Here is a 22,410-nt window from a genome sequence, read left to right on the forward strand (position 1 = left end):
GAGAATATGAGTGAGACAGACACAGTGAGAGAGAGAGAGAGACACAAAATAAGGGTGAGACAGACAGAGAGACAGACAAAGAAGAGTGAGACAGACACAGAGAGAATAAAAGAGAAAGAGTATAATAGTGAGACAGACTATGAGAGAGTCAGAGAGAGAGGGAGACACAGAATAAGAGTGAGAGAGAGAATAAGAGTGAGAGAGAGAACAAGAGTGAGACAGACAGAGAGAGAGAGAGAATAAGAGTGAGACAGACAGACAGACAGATAATAAGAGAGAGACAGAGAATAAGAGTGAGACAGACACAGACAGTGAGACAGACAGAGAGAGAGAGAGAATAAGAGTGAGAGACAGACAGTGAGAGAACAGACAGAGAATAAGGGTGAGACAGACAGCGAGAGAGACAGAGAGAATAAGAGTGAGACAGACAGACAGACAGACAGACAGACAGACAGACAGACAGAGAGAGAGAGAGAGAGAATATGAGTGAGACAGACACAGTGAGAGAGAGAGAGACACAAAATAAGGGTGAGACAGACAGAGAGACAGACAAAGAAGAGTGAGACAGACACAGAGAGAATAAAAGAGAAAGAGTATAATAGTGAGACAGACTATGAGAGAGTCAGAGAGAGAGGGAGACACAGAATAAGAGTGAGAGAGAGAATAAGAGTGAGAGAGAGAACAAGAGTGAGACAGACACACAGAGAATAAGAGTGAGAGAGAGAATAAGAGTGAAACAGAGAGAGAATAAGAGTGAGACAGACAGACAGTGAGAGCTACACTGCAAAAAATGATATCTTAGCAAGTGAAAATACCCTGAAAATAGTTTAAATGATCTATCATTTCCGATTAGAAGAATACAAAACACCGATTCTGAAATTATTAAACCTAGTTCTAGATTGCAACCAACTTATTCTAAGATGTCTTATCCAGTAAAAATATCTGTCCATGCAGCAAGATAATTTCACTAGTGTTCAGTAATTTTCTCCTCAAATTCAGTTTTCAATTTTTTGCAGTGCAGAGAGAGAGAGAGAGAGAGAGAGAGAGAGAGAGAGAGAATAAGAGTGAGACAGACACAGACAGTGAGAGAGACAGACAGATGGAGAGAGACAGAGTGAAAGAGAGACAGACAGAGAGATACAGAGAGAGGAGGTGATAGAGAGAAATGTATATGGGTCCGTCTCAGAAACTGCTCTCTCATTTGGGACATTATGGTCAAAAAATAAATTTTCTAATTTGACTTTTTTTTTTTTTTGCATTTACCCAACACTCAATATTTCTTTTGTCATGTTTAATAAGAATAAAGATAGTATCTTGCTTTATCTGGCCTCCACTGTGGAAAATTTTTTTGATTACAATTCAAATCTCATCTCATCTCATTATCTCTAGCCGCTTTATCCTTCTACAGGGTCGCAGGCAAGCTGGAGCCTATCCCAGCTGACTACGGGCGAAAGGCGGGGTACACCCTGGACAAGTCGCCAGGTCATCACAGGGCTGACACATAGACACAGACAACCATTCACACTCACATTCACACCTACGGTCAATTTAGAGTCACCAGTTAACCTAACCTGCATGTCTTTGGACTGTGGGGGAAACCGGAGCACCCAGAGGAAACCCACGCGGACACGGGGAGAACATGCAAACTCCGCACAGAAAGGCCCTCGCCGGCCCCGGGGCTCGAACCCAGGACCTTCTTGCTGTGAGGCGACAGCGCTAACCACTACACCACCGTGCCGCCCTACAATTCAAATGCTTTTGTAAAATTGATTTACATATAAAATAACTCAATCATGAAGAATTAAAGCCCCTCCTTCACAGATGAGTGAAAATATTGAATAAATTTCCTCTTTTTCATTGCTTGGGTTAAAAATGCCAAGTTATGATGACTGAATTGATCATTCACTTAAATATGAATGATACATTTTGGGTATTTGATATGGTGAAATAGGACACAATGGAAAAATCAAGAACACACCGGAAAGATGAAAATAATGGCGCTGGTAAAAGAACAGCGACTGTACCAGCTGAAGGTTGCGCGGGTCTCTGCTGCGGTGCGCGAGCATCGGGACATCACTACCACACTGGACGGAGCGTGAGGCGGGGGCGGGGCAAAATGACTGGCCGTAGATTCTATCAAAAGTTTGATCTAAATTGACCATGGTTGAAAAATACTGGCCATAAATACGCAAACACTACAAAATATGAAAGTAAGATGAAAAAGAAACATTCTGTTGCCTTATACTGCAGGACTAAAACAAAATAAAACTGTCAAAACTCACCTTTTCAGTGATAACGTTCGAACAGATCACCCACGTAACAAAGACCGTAAATGAAAGCACGATCAACTTCTAACTGTTGGAGTGGAAAATTCCATTCTACACATGCAAATTGTTAATGTGTGTCCTTCCCCGCACACAAATAACACGCTACGGTAAAAAATAGACCACAACTCATTTTATAGCTCAGAAATCCATACAAGACCAGCTACCATTGTAACGTATTCTGCAAGAAACATATTCTATACCTAACTTTCAGCTTTCGTTTTAAAAAACTAAATCACAGATTTATAACTAAATTTTTATATGGCGTAGTGATTTTAAGTTCCTACTTTTGGTGAGGTAGTGACCTTGACCCTGAGGCTTTCCGTTTAGATCAAAACACACGATCATATTGGTTTTGGGTCTGCGGAAAATGGAGTTACAATGGTGATCAAATATTTTGCATGATGTTTTATTACAGTTATGATTATTCTGTGAGCACATCAATCCTTAGGTGTATAAAGTTACAACTTAAAATACAATTAGTGATAACTGTAGACTTTTCAGTGGACTACAACCTTTTTAAGGGAACGCGATGTAGTCGACCATTTATCATGTCCCAGATCAAGCTGCCATTTTTCCACAAATTTGCAGAATTTTTGCCAAATTCTGAATAGGAGTATTCACATCAAAGATTTAGTTTTATCTGTATTATTTCTTTCATCATTTTATTTCAAATTAAAACCAATATCACCATTCAAAACTGTATAGTTTATTGACTATTTTTAGTGGGGTACCCCCACAGTACTCAGTTTCTGAGACAGACCCATATACAGAAAGACAGACACGTCAGCAAGGACAAGGAGGAAAGAGATGATACCTAACAAACTAAATTATGAGTAGAAAAACAAATATGTTGAAACACCTGTGTCTCTGTGTGCGTGTGTGTTCGTTCTATGGCTGGTCCTGTCATCATGAGCCATCTGTACACTGACTGACGGATTGGCTGCGTCTCTTTTGTGTTAAATGGCTCACAGCTGCTGTGCTGTAGGGGGTGTGGCATGTCTTGTGTGTCTCACCCAGTTTCCAGCTCGCGTGGGATGTTCCCTCCATCTTACTGCAAGTGTTAATTGCTGTTATTTGTGTCATAAGTGCTAGGATACTATCAGTAAAGTTCTCTCACTCAGAAAACAAAGAAACCTTCTCTGTAATAAGGTGAGAGTTTGGCCACATCCACACTACTGAGAGATGGGGGCATGTTTACAGTTCGCTTTAGCTTCTCTCAGGAACGCTGAGGCTCATGTAGCTAACAGGTTTACAGCTTATAGCGCCTATGTTTTCAGACAGGATTGTGTGTTGGACAGAAGACTTTACACTTTGCGGCTTCACAGTAACGACATGCTGCATTCGTTTGAGAAAGAAAGAAAGAAAGAAAGAAAGAAAGAAAGAAAGAAAGAAAGAAAGAAAGAAAGAAAGAAAGAAAGAAAGAAAGAAAGAAAGAAAGAAAGAAAGAAAGAAAGAAAGAAAGAAAGAAAGAAAGAAAGAAAGAAAGAAAGAAAGAAAGAAAGAAAGAAAGAAAGAAAGAAAGAAAGAAAGAAAGAAAGAAAGAAAGAAAGAAAGAAAGAAAGAAAGAAAGAAAGAAAGAAAGAAAGAAAGAAAGAAAGAAAGAAAGAAAGAAAGAAAGAAAGAAAGAAAGAAAGAAAGAAAGAAAGAAAGAAAGAAAGAAAGAAAGAAAGAAAGAAAGAAAGAAAGAAAGAAAGAAAGAAAGAAAGAAAGAAAGAAAGAAAGAAAGAAAGAAAGAAAGAAAGAAAGAAAGAAAGAAAGAAAGAAAGAAAGAAAGAAAGAAAGAAAGAAAGAAAGAAAGAAAGAAAGAAAGAAAGAAAGAAAGAAAGAAAGAAAGAAAGAAAGAAAGAAAGAAAGGCTGGTGAGGGAACAACTGGAAGGTTGCTGATCACAGAGGCCTTCATAAAATGTACAACATCTTAATAAAATATATGAATAAAACACACTGGGATGTGCTACTGGTGGAAAAGAATCACCTTCTCGGTGTTAACAGTAATGGCCACCATGTTGTGGTTTATTTTTCGATAACAGTATGTCCCCACTGTGATGCAAGCAAGCAAGAAAGAAAATAGACATGTAGACAGAAAGAAAGAGGTAAAGAAAGAATAAAATAAAGAAAAAGGAAGAAAAAAATAAAAGTAAAGAAAGAAAAAGAAAAGACATGTAGACAAAGAAAGAGGTAAAGAAAAAGAATAAAATAAAGAAAAGGAAGAAAAAAGTAAAAAAAAAAAGTAGTAAGAGAAAGTAAACAAAATGAAATAAAGACTGAAATACGAGTCAAATAAAGAATGCAAGAATAAATAAAGAATAAAATAAATAAAAAAATAAAGTAATTTAAATAATTGAATTAACTAATACAAATAATTGAATAATAAAGAAATTAAAAACAGATACAAATAAATAAGGAATGAAATAAAAAACAAAGAACAGTTAGAAAGGAAAAAGTTAAAGAAATAAAGACATGCAGACAAAGAAAAAAGAAAAATAGAAATGCAGACAAAAGTGAAGAATGAAATAAACACGAAAACGCTGGTTACGTAGGTAACTGTGGTTCTACGACTAGTGGAAGACCGCCAGATGGCGCAGTTTAGACTGTGTGAAACCCCTTACGCTAGCCGCATCTCTTGCCGAGAATTTATACCCAAGTTGTCAACTCGTTACGTATGACGTGCCCTAAATAATAAAACAGGAAAGCAGTCTTCATTGAAAGCCACTTAATGTCAGCACTCCCCAGAGGTTCATATGGAGAGCTACAGAGACTGTTCAACACAATATGGAGGTCCCACTGAGGTACGACGCATTTGCGAGGTGGATTCAAACGTTTTGCACCTTTCAGGAAGGTCACAATCATCTTATGCGCCCCGACAGGGTGCCCATCAATTGGACCCCTGTAGGCCGACATCGTAGCCACATATCCTCTCAGGATCGATGCAGAGTGACCAGCCTCCAAAAGGCCCTGCAGAAATTCCAAAATGTTCTTCAAAGTACTTGCCACTGGGTCAGTACTGTGTTCAGAACACCATGCTGAATAATATTTCCATCTGCCACTATACAACAGGCATGTAGATGGAGAACGAGCATTTACAAGAGTGTTCCTGACCCCCTGTGAACATTCCAGTATGCCGGATGAGCCCCCAAGGGCCAGACCCAGAGCTTCAGTCTCTGAGCCACAGACTGCCATTCAACTGGGTCAGCAGGTCTGTCTTGACTGGTAGAGGGCTGGGTGGACCTGTCAACAGTGCTTTCAGAAGATAAAACCAAGGACTGTATGCACGGTATGACATGACCAGAAGCACAGGCTGGTTGGTCATCCGTATGCACTCGAGTATCTGCCGTATCAATGGGAATGGAGGGAACGCATACAGCCTCAGGTTTGGCCACTGATGGGCCAACACATCCTGCCCCAGGAACCCAGGCTCGCCCCGCAGTGAGAACCACTTCGGACAGTGGGTTGTCTCTCTGGTGGCAAATAGGTCCACCTCTGCTTGTCCGTATGTTTTCCAAATCATCTGAACTACCTCCTCATTCAGGCGCCACTCCCCCATGAGGGGCCCGCCCCGAGAGAGATAGCAATTCTTCTTCCCAGGCACATGTATCGCCCTCAGAGATAGCAGGTGTGCATCCGCCAACAGCCAGATCTGCCTGGTTAGGGTGTTCAGCAAGGAGGACCTCGTCCCCCCCCCGGTGGTTGAAGTGATATACTGTTGGAGTGTTGTCCGACCAAATAAGAACATGTTTGCCTTCCAGCTGTCCTCTGAAGTGCTGTAGCGTCAGCCAGACAGCCCGCAGTTCCAGGTAGTTTATGTGGCAGGACCGGAACCTGTCCTGCCACACACCATGAATCCCCTGGTGATTCCACACTCCGCCCCAGCCGTGTTGACTGGCATCCGTGGTGATGACCTCCCTCTGAGCTGGGGGTGGTCCCAGTGTGACTCCCCTCAGAAGAAAAGATCTCAGTGCCCACTGCTTCAGGGAGGCAATGCCCTCTGGTGTCATTGATACCAGCACATGCTTTTGGGTCTGAGCTGAGAGTCTCTTGGCCCTCAGCCATGATTGGAAAGGCCGGAGATGAAGCCTGCCTAATGTAATAACAGGTGTTGCAGCCGCCAACATGCCTGCAAGACACAGCAGCAGGCCATAGCGGACGGTCTGACTCAACCGGACTCGTGTGGCCAGCCCCAGTATGTTGCGAATTCTTCCCTGAGTCAGGCACGCTTGTAGCATGATTGCATTCAGGTAAATGCCTATGAAGTCGATGGTCTGAGTCGGTTCCAGTGTGCTCTTCTTGAAGTCCACCGTCAAACCGAGAGCTGAAACATGATTGAGTAGTATCTGAGCATTCGCACGTGCTTGCTCTGGGGACCGTGCACAAAGCAGCCAGTCGTCCAGATAGGGTAGGACGCGGATGCCCTGGTGATGTAATGGAGACAGGGCCCTGCGCATGCACCTGGTAAAAGACCCAGGGGGCCAGTGATAGCCCAAAAGGAAGCACCTTGAACTGGAACGAGTGACCTTCGAAATGGAAACGAAGGAAGAGACGGTGCTGAGGATGAATGGGTACGTGAAAATATGCGTCTCGTAGATCCACTGTAACGAACCAGTCTCCCACCTCCACTGAGTGGAGTACGTCCGAAGTACGCAGCATACGAAAGGGCAGCTGCTTGAGGTAAGTGTTTAGATGGCGTAGGTCTAGTATTGGCCGGAGCCCGCCATCTTTCTTGGGTATGACGAAGTAGGTGGAGAACACACCCCGACGTGTCTGGGGGTCTATTTCTTCTATGGCATCTTTGTTTAAGAGGGACTGAATTTCTGATAGTAGGGCAGAACGTGTTTCCGGGCTTTGAGCACGCGTGACACGTAGCCCTAAGTTTAGAGGAGGCCGGCGGCGAAATTGAAGGCGATAGCCACCTTTGAGGGTGTTCAGGACCCACAGGTTTGGCGTTGTTGAGCCCGAGTACTCCAGCTGTTGAGGAGTAAAACGCCCTGCCGCTGGCCACGCACCATCAGTCTCGTGACTGTGGGCGGTGTGCAGCTTTGGGAGGACGGCTGTGAGTCGCCCTTGGAAAAGAGGTAGGGGGTCTGCCACGTGTTCCGCGCTGGGGAAAGCCATGTTCTGTTTGCCTCCGCTGAGGCTGCTGGAAGGCTGCTGCTGTATGGTGGCGGTAGGAAGGGGTGCCGCGAAAGGTAGGTGGTGGCAATGCCTGAGGTCATCTGAAAGCAGGTCTCAGTTTCACATGTTGGGAGCGTGTTTCAGAAGCAAGTTGGCGGCGGTTTAGAGCCTCTTGCGCTGCTGGGCTAAACACCTGCCCAGGGGCCAAGGGTAGATGGCGCAAGACATTCCTAGCTGCATCAGGAAGAGGGGCCTGTGCTACCCAGATCTGCCTGCGGGCTTGGAGTAGCAGTCCCATAGACTTACCACACTGCTTAGTCATTGCCCCCATGCCCTGAAGAGCAGTGTATCAACTCAGAGGCAGCCGCATCTGAGATTGGCTGTAGGGTTGTCTGCAAAGGAAGTAGTAGATGGGCCATGGTATTCAGGACCCGCCCCATTGTAGCCTGAGTGTTATAAGTGCTATACACCAAATTGTCAGTGCGTCTGCACTCTGGGCTAGGGCACCGCGGGTCAGCATGAAGGGCTTCATCAGGTGGGGCAACCAGTGACACCACTGCTGACGCCACCGGTGGCATGGGACCCAGGCCTGCAGAGCCTGGGTTTGCCATGGAAGCCAACAGTTTAGTGGGATGGTCTATTCTGCTGGTATTTGCCTCCTTTAGTGCCTCAGTAAACATCTTAAAGTCCTCACAGTGAGGGACAAAGAGATCATTGCTGTGTGTGGATAAGCGGCAAAGACGGTTTGTCTGCACCAGACTCTGAAGAAGAGGTTCTATGTTAAGCTTTGCCAGGGCCATTCGAATGGTTCCTGCTAGAGTGGCATTGACCACTGATGATTCTGGCTCGTCCTCAGACTCCCTGCCACTCTCTGTAGCAGGAGAGTGGAAGGCAACATAGTCATCTGGGAATGAAAAATCTCTGCCCAAAGGAAACAAGCTATCTGTGGCAGCAAGAGAAACCATTATCCTCCTCTCTGTGTAGGGGAGATGGAGGCAGGATTGGCTGTGAAGCAGGCAGAGGGGCCTCATCCTCTGTCTGAGAGCCAGGCTGTGACGCATGTTGTGAATGCATACTAATAAGCATCTCTCTTATCTGCGCAACACTGTCAATTGATCTACCCTGCGTGTCAGCTCCTGTGAACGTTTGGGCTTTTTCACTTTTGGGGGAGCATGCGAAGCCACTGGGCGCGTAGCCACTGGGCGCACTCCTGAGCTAGAGGAGAAGAGAGAAGGCAGTCCTCTTTTCCATCCATGCCTGCTAATCATGCCTGCCGTTGTTGTATGGAGAGCAGGCTACAATACACACATGGATCAGTCATAGCCTCTCTGAGATGATTAATTCCCAGGCAGCTGGGGCAGCGATCATGTGGATCTTCCACTTCCATAGGTGTACCACACAGAACACACCAGGCCATACTTACCAATTGTGTTAATGTTATTATATTAATTATTGTAGCCTATTAACACACAATCAGTTAACATTATGTGTCATGGAGAGAACACACAAGAGAACTGCTTGTTAACAGTACTGTAATCCAATCTGATTCACTGTAAGCTTGAGGCCATACAAATGTTTTGGTGCTGGGGGCTGAGCACCTTGCACTTGTGAAGCGGAAAAAGGCACGGGTAAACAGGTGCTCTTTATTTATTGTTTCGCTACGCTGCGCCAGGTGATGGGGACAGGTAGTGGTCATTTCGCTATTGCGCTGCTGCACCGGGGATTGGACACTAGCACGCTACTGATTCTGCTAGACCAGTGGAGAGGTCTGTCACCACGCAACTGAACTTCTCGATGCCGAGCTGGGGATGGCATCAGTTATGGTTTAAGAAAATGTGTTGCACCGGGGGCTGAGCGCTAGCACACGTTCAGACAAGAGTGTGAGGTGATTATAGTATGGTGTTCCAATGCCGGGGTGTGGGCATCGGACTGTACCTAGCTGCGAATGCTAGTCAGCGTGCTAGACCGGTGTGGTGGGTTTGCACAGCAAAGATAACTCACCTTCTTCTAAGACTAGCTTTTCTAAACTGGAATCCACTGATGATATATTCAATCCGATCTGAAGGGTAAAACTGTGGAGCCAGCTGTTGGAGACAACTCCGTAAGATAGCTGTGTTGCATCCACGTCTGATCTCGACAATGGCGAGAAAGCGAAAGGCGATGATAGACGTGCGTGCTACTGTTTTATCATTTAGGGCACGTCATATGTCACGAGTTGACAACTTGGGTATAAATTCTCGGCAAGAGATGCGGCTAGCGCAAGGGGTTTCACGCAGTCTAAACTGCGCCATCTGGCAGTCTAGAGACAAGGAAGTAGAACAGTCATCTATATCCCCTGCCCTTTATACCAAGTTTCAAGATATTATGTCACATTTTTCAAGTTGTGCTGCAGGAAACCAACCCTACCTCTTTACACTGACCTCAGCAGCCCATGGCATAAACCCACTGGACCTTTGGTCCAGCTGAGCTAAAAATGAAAATTTCTCACATTTCTTAGTCTCAAAAGGCACATACGTTACTTAATCAACACATATACCAACTTTCAACACCATACAACTCATAGTTTTCAAGTGCTGCTCCGGAAACAAAACCTACCCCTAAGACTAACCTGAGAGACTAAGTCTGAAATTGTGTCCATGGAAACATGAAAAATTAAAATTTCTTAGTATGAAAAGGCATATCCACATCACCTTGTTAACATGTATACCAAGTTTCAAATCCGTGTTTTGGATATATGCTCCGGAAACGAACATTGTTCTTAGAAACTCAGTCAAAATCTATTTTCTATGTAAAAATTTGAAAAATATATTTTTTCAAAAACTCAAAATAGCAAAAGGCACCAGTTCACACATTGCTTGATATGTATACAAAAGTTTTATGAAGATATCTTCAGTAATTTTAAAGATATGGCCCAGAAACAAAAACGTGACAGACGGACGGATGGAACCCATTTCTATATCCCCCCCCCCCCCCCATGTGGGGAATAATAAAGAATGAAAGTACAGAAAGAAAAGGAAAAAAATAGACATGTAGACAGAAAGATGTAAAGAAAAAGAATGCAAAAAAAAGACAGACAGACAGAGAATGAAATGAAATTTAATTAAATGAAAAAAATAAATAAACATCCATCTATCTATGATCTATACCACTTATCTGTTGGTCACCAGTCTATCTACACAGATGACCTGCCATTCACACTCACACTTATGGGTGATTTAGTGATGCCAGTTGACCAAACTGCATGTCTTTGGACTGTGGGAGGAAACCAGAGCACCCACAAGAAACCAACACAGGGACAAGGAGAACATAGAAACTCCACATAGAAAGACCCCAGTTAACCATGAGGGTCCAACCCTGAACCTTCTTGCTGAGGTGACAGTGATAACCACCACACCGCCCAGAAAGATTATTAATAATAATAATAATAATGATAATAACAACAACTTGTTTTATAGCTGCACATTATTTTCTTTTATTACAGTAGCTGATTGAGAGGAGAAAGGCACACAGGGCATGTGGGCATGTGGTTCTTACTCTGCCGAAGATGGGGACAAGGTGGTGCTCACACATGGAGAACACGTCGATATCCTTCACAATCACCATCTCATCGTGGTCTTCATCGAAAATAGCGTCATTTAGAACATCTGCAAACAAGACACACACACAGGATCACGATTCGTACAACAATCCTCCTCTTCCTCACACAGGACAATCATCGCACACTGCTCCTGCTGCTTCTCCCACGTCATATCACTGTGCAAACACGTCCTGCTTTATCTGTCCATAACAAGACATTGGAGTTTCTCTTGCAGCCTTTTAATTTCCTGACTGCCTATCTCTCAGCTGTGTGGAAACATGGCCATGGGGCCTGTCGCTCCACAGCGCCAGCATGTCTCTCGCTCTATTCATGAGTCGGAGCTGTTTATCGCAGTTCTCATCAACACACAATCACGTGTGTCCAATAACACTGCAGACGAGCAAACTTTAATATTAAAGCCACAATAACCAGGTCTGATCAGATCCCTTATAACAGTATGTCAACATTTACCAAAGTGCATTGTTGGTCCTTTATTTACCTTACTCTACTTATAGAAAGTAAAAATGAATTAAAAGAAAGGAAGAGTGAGAGAGCAAGAGAGAGAAAGAGAGCAAAACAAACAATACAACAGAAAATTAAAAAAAAAATTTTTGCAGACAGATGAAGAGAATGAAAGGTGACAAAGAAAAGACAAAAAAAAAAGAAAATTGAAATATATAAGGAAAGAACACTGGGCAAAGACTGACAGGACTAGAACCTGATATGGCCTTCTGCTGTCACAGCCCGTTTGCCTCAAGGTTCAATGTGTTGCAATGCTTTTCTGCTCACCACAGTTGTAAAGAGTGGCTACTCACTCACCCAGTCTTCTCCTCTGACCTCTCTAATTGACAAGACTCTCAGAACAGCAGCACACTGGTTGATGAGCACAAGTTCAATTATGTTTGTGAATTCAGGGGTACTTTAAATCAACTCTCAAATCTGACTGGCTCGAAGGTGTGGAGTAGTTTGTTGACGGTGTAGTGGCTGGCTGCTTTATGTCCCGGGGCTCCCTCATGCCTGTGTTACCTTCTGGCTCTCTCCTTTTAGTTATGCTGTCATAGTTAGTTGCCGGAGTCCCTGCTTGTACTCGGTGCAATATGTATACTGTTCCTACTTATTCAGGTGACATTGGGCATACCTAACCACCTGTGTTTTCTTTCTCTCCCCCCCCACCCCAAATCTGTCCCTCTGAGTTACATGGAGTCAACAGGAAATCTTTTGGTGGAGACGGTGGAGACCTCGACTGGCTATCGTAGCCTGCAGGGAATCGGCCGTCAGACATTCTGTCGCATGTCCCAGACCCGGTGAAATGTAACTGAATTGTCTTGGCCAGGCCTAAGGGTCCCATCTGCATCTCATCATTGCTGAGGAGTGTGCTCCCATCACCCAATCAAGCATCCAGCCAGAGCAGGTCATGATATATTTTTTACCATATTAACATGCCATTGTGTGTTATGCCTGATGTAAAGACTCTCATCTCTGCGAGCCTACCACACAGATTTAATACTTGTCATTTTTAGGGCATACCTAACAACATGTTTTCTTTCTCTCTCTCTCTTCCCCCCCCCCATCTGTCCCTCTGAGTTACATGTTGATCCTGGGATTGAGATGCTGGCCTCTTCTGCCCCTCGGACCTGCTTGATCCATCCTGGTGCCCTGTGTCTGGTCGGAGTTTTATCGCCCCACTCCTGTGAAGGACAGCCCCATGAGGACAGTTGAGGGTTATACCTGTTAAAACTGTTAATATTATAGTCAGGCTGTCTGTTGTTGCCCAAATGAGGATGGGGTCCCTTTTGAGTCTGGTTCCTCTCGAGGTTTCTTCCTCATGTCGTCTGAGGGAGTTTTTCCTTGCCACCGTCGCCACAGGCTTGCTCATTGGGGATAGATTAGGGATAAAATTAGCTCATGTTTTAAGTCGTTCAAATTCTGTAAAGCTGCTTTGCAACAATGTTTATTGTTAAAAGCGCTGTACAAATAAACTTGATTTGATTTGAGTAATTTCCTGTAACAGCAGCTCTGACAATAGTGCTACAGCTCTGACCTGACAAGTTAAAAACAAGAAAAATAACAAGGCTCAGTCACTTTGTTTTGCATCACACTGTATTACAGCACCCTGTTTTAGTTATTTTCCTTTATCAGCACACCCCCAAGACCTTAACTTCTACAGTTTAATTTTTTTGCACAATAGACACTAACAGTGTTCAACACACTGTTATAAAACTATATTCAATTCTACTTCTGTCATTTAAGTTACTAAGTATTTTTTTTCCTTTATACCATGTCAATTAATAGCCATCCAGGCTCACTTCTAGACTGTGTGTGGCGTGTGCGCGCGCGCGTGTTTCAAAACAAAAAAGAACAGGAAATCAAATCAGCGTCAGACTCGAGCCGTCCCTCAGCCCCACAAACAGCACACACTCAATTACACGCAGTAAAAGCACTGTGCAGCAGCGCAAACACACGCAAAAGAAAATGAGTTGCCATGGATACCCTTGAAATTGGGGAGATGTCAACAAGCGGTTCAGCTGCTCGAACCCTGAAATAAAGGACGCAATCAGTCCATCCTCTGCCAGACGTCAGTGACACACGCAGCAAACAAACCGTGATGCGGTTTCACCCACATCCTGACCACCATTTACACAAATCACTTTAGAGTTTTAAACTGAAATCATAGATGGTCATTTGGGTAGAACAAATCCAGCAGTTGTGGTTGTTAGTATTACATGAATAAGTAAGGGAGGGAGGGAGGAAGAACGAACGAAAGCAAGAGAAATAAAGAGAGAAAGAAAAAGAAAGAGGAGTGAGAGTTGCTCCTCTTTGGTCCAGGTGTTTTCCTGCCATGTATTCCAGTTTTATGAGCCAGTGAGTCACAGAGGTGCTCAATCACTTTTGTGGTATTTTGGGCCATTCAGCAGCGATCCTGTAAAACGTAAAATCTGTAAAATCTCACATATTAATGTTTAGTGCTACAGAAGATTTCGGAGTGCTCTCCACCACCGTGGGAAAACAGTTCTCCATCCCTCCAGTCCAGTTGTAAAGATTTATATAGTACATGCCAAGGTGCACTCAAGCTGTCCTGGTGTATTGTAGTAGCTCAAAACATCACCTCCCCAAATGTACAGGTTATTCATGAACTAGAATAAAAAAATAATTTAATAGACAAATGACATTTAAAAGTGTATGTCAATAGAGTACTTGCAACAATTATTTAGCACCAGCACTCTGTCTGTATGAATGAATGTAGAAAGCTGTTACTGGATTATAATACCCACGTATTTTTGTAATGTTGCACTGCTATTTATGAAACAGCGCTATGCTGTTAAGCACTGTATTACAAATTAAAAAGCATGAATTTTCTACATTCCCGTTGCTGACAGTGGGGATGTGGCCAAGGTGAGGCCGAGAGCTGAGGCTGTTTAGGGTTAAGGTTGGGGATGGCTGAGACTAATTTTTAAGGATTAAGCTCAGGGATGAGGGCTCTGTGCTGATGCTAGGAACAGGTCTCTCAGTATACAGTAATGGGAACTGGTCCTACAGAAATCACTAATAAAGTGAATTACAATTATGAACTTGATTAATACCCCCTAAACCCCCTGCTAACAAAATCTGTATGGCATTAATTGGCTCTTTATGGTGCTGCTCATCATTCAAAAGCAAAGCTTGTGCCAAAACCCTACTGTCCAGCCAACTGGACACCTAACATAATGAGTTCTAACACCTGAGCTTATGGCATCAGTCAAACTAGCCATCAAATATAAAAGTAACAGTTTGTTTACTAAAAGGGACTAAATATTTGTAACCAATACCTATATCCTTAAAAAGCGCACAATCAGGGAAGGGATGGCGAACATTCCAACAAATCACACACAAGAAACCTGGTGTCCAGATTGTCTCAACCAAACACATGTAAGATAAGCATTTTCTGGAACACTCCTCTCATTATGTCACTGTGATAATGCGAGCCATGGGTGCACCATGCCACCACTCCTTACCTGGGTAAAGGTCGCAAGGGGCACTGAACCCAGCTGAGAGCTTACAGGCTTCAGGACTGGAAAACATGCCATCATGCTCAACAAGCGAGGGCTCTAAAATGCTGTCCAAACCAGGACCAGATGTGTGTATGGGGGTAAAATGAAGAGGGGCAGCTCCCTGCCTCCACCACTCACAGTGCAGGAGTAGAACAGCCATAGTAACACCAAGAACCCTCAGATGAGTGGAACCAAGTTTTCACATTACATGCTAGCTGGACAATTAAAAAGCTTTCTTTACCAATAATGGTCAGCACAATTGCATTCAAAATGATTCACCCTCTCCAAGTCTCTAAGGATTTACAAATTCGAGCTTTTTTAAAGACCTAGAATATTTTACAACAACCTGTGTATCATGACTGACCTATTCAAAGTGATAGTGAGGACATAATGTCATACTTCGGAGTCAAAGGATATTTTCTTAATCTAGCCATGTCAATTATTCAACCCTATTCAGTACTGCTGGTTTTAAAATCACTTGCTAGTCGGCATGGCTACAGAATTGTCCTAAAACACAAATCATACCTTCGGGAACGCTATAACAACATTGAATTTGCTTCATCTGTACAGAAAATCCCGTCATGTATGTGTTCAAGCTCAGCAGCAAACATGGCAAAGAAAAAGCGGGCCCTCACAAGAAGTAGTGAAGAGAATTAATTATTTTATATTACACCAAAAAGCAGAGAAGGTATCCCAGACACTGAAAGTATCATATCTCAAGGAGCAAACATACCTAAGCATGGAAGAAAGAGCAAGATTTCTCCAAGAGGAATCCGAGTTTTGAACAAAATAGCTGACAGAGAAAAAAAAAATAGCCTCAATGAGGCTGTAGCTCATACGGGGCAAGACCCCCATAAAATCGTAAATATGACAGGTGGCACCAACACCTTGACCACTTTTATGCACACTCACCTGGGGAACATTGTATGCAAGTGTGATCGAAATCCGATTAATCCTGTAGGAGGAGTAGCGATTTTTGTAAATTGTGGACAAACAACGCATGACTGCATAAGCTCATCCAGCCTGGCCTGCAGCCAGATGAGCTAAAAATCCATATTACTGCCAGAGACTTGCAGCATGACCTGATGAAGGCAGGAACAAAAGTTCCAGCAAGACAATGATAATGTCCAATACGTCAACCAAAGCTTTCTTCTGGGATCAGTCTTGGAAAGTCCTTTAGTGGCCATCTCAGATTTAAATCCTGTTGAAAACCTATTGGGATTTAAAGAAAGTTGTTTGCAGGAACATGAATAAGTTGGAAGCTTTTGGATGTGAGGACCAGACAAAGATTTCAGTAGAGAGATGCCAGAAGCTTGTGAGCACCAACTGGAATCATTTACAGAAGGTTATTAAGTATAAAGGAAGCTCTTTGGGGGTTGAATAATTTTGGACATTTGTTGGTTTTAGAATTGAAGAAATTGTTAGTAGTAAACTAAACATTACATTCTCAAAATCGATTGAAAATATAGTATTAAACTTTCTAAAGCCTTGGCTGATATATTTTCATATCATCACCAGACCAGTGGCGGCTCCTGAATTTTTTTTCGGGGGGGCAATTTTCCCGTTATGTCTACACGGACCGTAAATGTCCACAAGACTGAAGTAAATTGACCTAGGTAGCAAATCAATTGGCCGAACTTGTTTTTGCCTGGTAAATTCAGATATCAATATAGACAATATATCTTCTCTCCACTGTGGCAACACTAAACAAGTTAAAGGTGGCAAACTAAGGTCGCCTAGTAAACTAGACCCACCCGCCTAGCGGCCAAAAATATTTTTGCCTACGAGTGGCAAATATTCACATTTAGTCTGGCTTGCCAGGCTAAAACTAAGGAAGATTCATTGTGAAGCCTTCAAAGCAAAACATTTGGCATCACAATCAATTAATATTACATTACTCATTTATTTTCTCATATTATTCCAGTATTCTATAATAAGTAGACACAAATTCTTAATTATAAACATATTCTAATTTCTTCATTCTAAAGAATGCAATTAAAGTGGCAGGATATAAATCCAAAACAAGTGTTTATTTAAGTTTTGAAAAAGATGAAGAAAAGCATAACCATCAAACAAACATGTGCAGCTTAATTATGTATTTTTTATATGGAATTGCACCATTTTAACAACAAATAATAATTCTAAATAAATTCTGCAGTTTTTTCCCCCAAGAATTCCTCCAGAAAGCCATGCCTTAAAAGGAAATTTAAAGTATTACAAGCATATCAATGAACACAAAAGGCTTTAGTTATTTAGCTATATACACACAAGGTTACACAAGGTTTTGTAGTCAGTGCAACTTGGCTTAACAAGTTGGAAAAAAGGTAAGGTGCTGCTGGCTCCAATGAACACATACTGTACAATATATAAAAACTGAAAATATGCTTAATTTACACCAAGTCAGAGAGAACTTGAGGCTACTGAAATATTCCAAGCATGGCAATGTTAAACTGCCATTGGTAAAACAAAAACATGGCAATGTTAAACTGCCATTGGTAACACACACACACACACACACACACACACACACACACACACAAAAAAAAAAAACAACTTTTGCCTAGTAAATTCAAATATCAGATATCACTGTACCGTCTGCTGTGCTACTTCCAGGGTGGAAGAGAATGCAAGGGTAGCAAAAACGAGCGTTGACTACATCACAGCCAGCTAGCCAAGTTTTCCGGTGGTACCAGTTCTTGTTAAAACCTCTTGAGTAGGTCTTCTCCCCCTTTGTAGACACTTGCTTGATGTTTAAATTCGGTCTAGGAGGTCCTAGCTGTTTGATTGCCGTTTTCTCCTCATTGGTACGACGACTAAAGGGAACTTCTTTCAGAGACGCTATCGTATTGTTGCACTCAACACTCGCCATCTTCTTCATAGAATGTTCACACATTTCCCGCGTAAGTTGCGTTTTCCAGCCCAAAATTATGTTCAAAACCCGCCAAAATGCACTTAAAACCGCCCAATCTGGCAACACTTGCGCGGCGCAACAGGCGTATGACGTAAGCACACTGCTTGTGCGAGCACATAAAACCTAATAGAAAATGCACTGGGAGCATGATTTTCGAAAAAAACGTACGTATCATTAGTGTCAATGGGAGATTTTGGGGCAAATCTGAACCTGACAGAAATCGCCCCAAAAGGGCGTGGCTACACCAGGCGTGACCTTAGCCTGATTGGACAATGACATTACTGTTGCCGTGGTAGTAGGAGTAGATAAAAAAAAAAAAAAATCTCCCTCCGTTTGGGAGTGCGTCGCCCAAATCGCCCCCATTAACGAGCCGCCAGTGCACCAGACTGCTTTACAGTTGTATGCAAAAGTTTGGGCACCCCTGGTCAAAATCGCTGTTACTGTGAACAGTTAAGCAAGTTGAAGATGAAATGATCTCCAAAAAGGCATAAAGTTAAAGATGACTCATTCCCTTAATATTTTAAGCAAAAAAATTTTTATTTTCATCTTTTACATTTTCAAAATGACAAAAAGAAGGAAAAGGGCCCAAAGCAAAAGTTTGGGCACCCCGCATGGTTAGTACCTAGTAACACCCTCTTTGGCAAGTATCACAGCTTGTAAACACTTTTTGTAGCCAGCTAATAATCTTTCAGTTCCGTACCTGGGGGATTTTCACACATTCACCCTTGCAAAAGGCTTCCAGTTCTACAAGTTTCTTGGGCTGTCTAGCATGCACTGCTCTTTTGAGATCTAGCCACAGATTTTCAATGATGTTTAGGTCAGAGGACTGCAAGGGCCATGGCAAAATCTTCGGCTTGTGCCTCTTGAGGTATTCCATTGTAGATTTTGAGGTGTGTTTTGGATCATCGTCTTATTGTAGGACCCATCCTCTTTTTAACTTCAACTTTTTTTTTTTTTTACAGATGGTGTGAAGTTTGCTTCCAGAATTTGCTGGCATTTATTCAAATCCATGCTTCCCTCGACCAATGAAATGTGCCCTGTGCCACTGGCTGCAACACAACCCCAAAGCATGATCGATCCACACCCATGCTTCAGAGTTGGAGAGGTGTTCTTTTCCTGGAATTGGGCACCCTTTTTTCTCCAAACATACCTTTTGCACATTGTGGCCAAAAAGTTCTATTTTGATTTCATCAGTCCACAGGACTTGTTTCCAAAATGCATCAGGCTTATTTAGATGTTCATTTGCAAACTTCAGATGCTGAATTTTGTGGCTAGGACGCAGGAACGGTTTTCTTCTGGTGACTCTTCCATGAAGGTCATATTTGTTCAGGTGTCACTGCATAGAAGAACAGTGCACCACCACTCCAGGTTCTGCTAAATCTTTCTGAAGGTCTTTTGCAGTCAAATAGGGGTTTTTCTTTGCCTTTCTAGCAATCCAACGAGCAGTTTTTTCAGAAAGTTTTCTTCATCTTCCAGACCTCACCTTGATTTCCACTGTTTCTGTTAACTGCCATTTCTTAATAACATTACAATCTGAGGAAACAGCTACCTGAAAACACTTTGCTATGTTCTTGTAGCCTTCTCCTGCTTTGAGAGCATCAATTATTTTATTATTCAGAATGCGAGGGAGTTGCTTAGAGGAGCCCATGGCTGTTGATTTTAGGGACAAGTTTGAGGAGTCAGAGAATTTATACAGCTTTGAAATCTGCATCATCTGACCTTTCCTAACGAAGAATTTTAACAAGCCACAGCTCAATAAGCTAATTAAGGTCTGGAACCTTGGTAAAAGTTACCTGAGAACTCAAATGTATTGGGGTGCCCAAACTTTTGCATGGTGTTCCTTTTCTTTTTTCACTCTCCAATTGTACAAAACAAAAATAATACACAAATCTTGCAGAAAATGCTGAAATGTGTTGTCTTTACCTTTATGCCTTTTGGCGATCAGTCCATCTTCTGCTCACTTAACTATTCACAGTAACAGACATTTTCAGTAAGGGTGCCCAAACTTTTGCATGCCACTGTACATTTTAAGGGGGGGTTTGAATAAGTGTGAATGCAACTGTAAGTAAGTACACGTGCATTTCAAGGAAATTGTTTTCCTTAAAGGTAATAAAATGGCTAAACAATGATAAGGAAATATTTCTTTAAATTAAAGAAAACCATGTGAAAGAGACCGTGAATGGAATGAGGAATATCAGCCAGATTACTTCCTGTTAATCAGAAACCTGTTACACTGCAGTCTGAAGCAGTGCAATAAAACCAGCCCAATACCAAAACTCCGAAATCTTAACAACTGCTTTTAAAGTTCAACATTACCTCTGTGCCTGTATTGTAACATTCATTATGCTGCTGTTTAATGAAGCGGTAATAAACGAGTACTGTTTGCCTGCCTGTAGATGTCTATTTTCTATACGTTTTGAAGAGAAGACATCCTTCTCAGGCACAATCATGGTTAGGTTTCTTTTACAAATCACATGGAACTTTTTAGGACTGATGTATGTAAAACCTTTAACGTGATATCCAGGGACAAGGCTTGAAGTCCTGATCTCAGTTTCCAGGTTCTTGTCTAGCAACAGGTTCTCTATAACATTTCTCAAACTCCTAGATCTCACCGACACAGACTTTCTGATAACTATACCCTATTTCACAGGTTTCCAAAACATTTTAGTGTTGTCAATCAACATAAGTTGAAGTGGATGTGTTCAAGAAGTATTAGTGGTTCTCCAGGGCCAGGTTCGGGAACCTATGTCCTACGCGTCCCTCTCTGCTTTATCATAACTCACCTATGATTTTCTCCTGATATCCTTTGGTGAAGAACTGCATGGCCGTGGCCGCTCGATACGGCGTCTTCAGCAGGCCTTGTCTCTGCGGATCTTCTCCCAGACCCCTGAGGATGGTGGTGTAGGCAGCGACAATACTCGGCAGGCTCATCTCGTTATCCTCTATGCTCCGTGTGCGCTCGTCCCTCCAGCTCTCCATCACAGACGAACATGGAGCACGGGTGCTGCTTTTGCTGGTGGGTGTCTCACCTTTGGGTGTCTCTTCAGGTGCTCCGTTCCACATTGGCACCTTCTCCATGCCATCCAAAAGTCCTTTCAGGGCAGTGTCATTACTTGATGAGGCTTCGCTTTCTCTTTGACTTGGTTTGGAGCGCTCCATCATCGCAGTGGTGATCTTGAAGCTTTCTAAGCATATGACAGTGTTAGTTAGACTTCATTATTACTTTAATGTGACATGTTTATTTGTAGAAGATTGTATTCTATTAGGTATGAATATATTTTTATACCATTTTACAGTATTAATTCTACTTCTGTTAGCAATAATTAAAACTCCTCATTTAGGAGCTGTGATGCTCTGTCACTTTAAGAGTCAGTGATATTCATTATACATGCATTATATACATGTATTATTGGCCTGTTACTCCTCTAACAATTAAATTATAATTTGTATCTTTATTAAAAGCTTTTTATTAGGGTTATTTCTTTTTCTGCTAATAATGAAAAGATATTAAACATATCTCGAGCGCTCACTCGTATGAAGTTCCTCCTCTCCTCTCCAGTCCAGCTGCCTTTTCGTCCTCAGGTTATGTGCGCACGCGGAGCACACCAGCCTTTATAACCGTATGCTAATTTTTGAAACACTATTGGTCACTCTGGTTGCGCGCGTCACCCCTTTGGGAGAATCTCTCAGCAGCTCGCTGATTGGACAGAGTGCACTACGTGAGTCATTTTATACCAACCTGTTTCTAGTGCGCCTACGCAGGGAACAGAGAGAAGTTTGGGATTGGACCACGTTTAAAGGCTTTTTAAGCGGATGGTGATGGACACTAATAACGTTAGAAATATCCTAGACGTGCAATACCGAGTACTTACTGTTTACAAAAGCTGAATGTGTTCAGAAAAAGGGGGGGGGATATATATATATATATATATATATATATATATATATATATATACACACACACACACACACACATTTCTTTAAAATAGTTTCAGTTCTCTAATAAATAAAGATCAAAACCACTTAAAGTTGCATGCTAATTGCATAATTTGAATCAGTTATACTTGAAAACTCTTGCATCAACCTTTTTACAGAACATTCAACAGTCATGTTTGTTTTTATTTAGAAATAAAACATTAATCAGGCTCCCTTGAATATCAAACTTTCCCTCCTTTATAGGATTATTTTGTTCAGGACCAGCAGCATGTTTATCGACAATTTTCCGTAAAGGCTCGCGCAGTTATAGAGCCGGATATGACAGGCGGAAGGAGAAGTAGAGCAGCGGCTACAATTATCGAGACCTTCATGATCTTTTGGCCATTGCAAAAGTAGAAAAGACTTTCAATACGTAAATTGTGCATGAATAATTACTCAAACTTCCACTGGGGGAGGGGGGGGAGGAGGAGGGGAAAAAAAAGAAAAAAAAGAGTTGATTCCCGATTACTATCAGATCACGTGAC

The 22,410-nt window shown here is 42.4% G+C and overlaps 2 protein-coding genes across 3 annotated transcripts in view; one reads left to right on the forward strand and one right to left on the reverse strand.

Annotated features, from left to right (window-relative positions):
• The window catches only part of samd4a (sterile alpha motif domain containing 4A), a 165,482-nt gene extending 153,199 nt beyond the window's left edge, over positions 1 to 12,283 (forward strand). The window contains exon 15 of the transcript XR_009655630.1: positions 12,222 to 12,283. The gene's annotated coding sequence lies outside the window, so the exon portion shown is untranslated. The remainder of the gene's footprint in view (positions 1 to 12,221) is intronic.
• The window catches only part of gch1 (GTP cyclohydrolase 1), a 51,515-nt gene extending 29,991 nt beyond the window's left edge, over positions 1 to 21,524 (reverse strand). The window contains exons 1-3 of one of the 2 annotated variants that reach the window (XM_060933668.1): positions 21,481 to 21,524; positions 20,734 to 21,135; positions 10,969 to 11,078 (exon numbers count right to left, since the gene is read on the reverse strand). In XM_060933668.1, the coding sequence (XP_060789651.1) occupies positions 10,969 to 11,078; positions 20,734 to 21,112 (489 nt within the window). In that variant the 5' untranslated portion in view covers positions 21,113 to 21,135; positions 21,481 to 21,524. The remainder of the gene's footprint in view (positions 1 to 10,968; positions 11,079 to 20,733; positions 21,136 to 21,480) is intronic. The other variant, XM_060933669.1, reaches the window with a different exon arrangement.
• Positions 21,525 to 22,410: the final 886 nt, after the last annotated feature.

This window comes from Neoarius graeffei, chromosome 11 (assembly GCF_027579695.1).
Source record: "Neoarius graeffei isolate fNeoGra1 chromosome 11, fNeoGra1.pri, whole genome shotgun sequence".
Classification (NCBI taxonomy): Eukaryota; Metazoa; Chordata; class Actinopteri; order Siluriformes; family Ariidae; genus Neoarius; species Neoarius graeffei.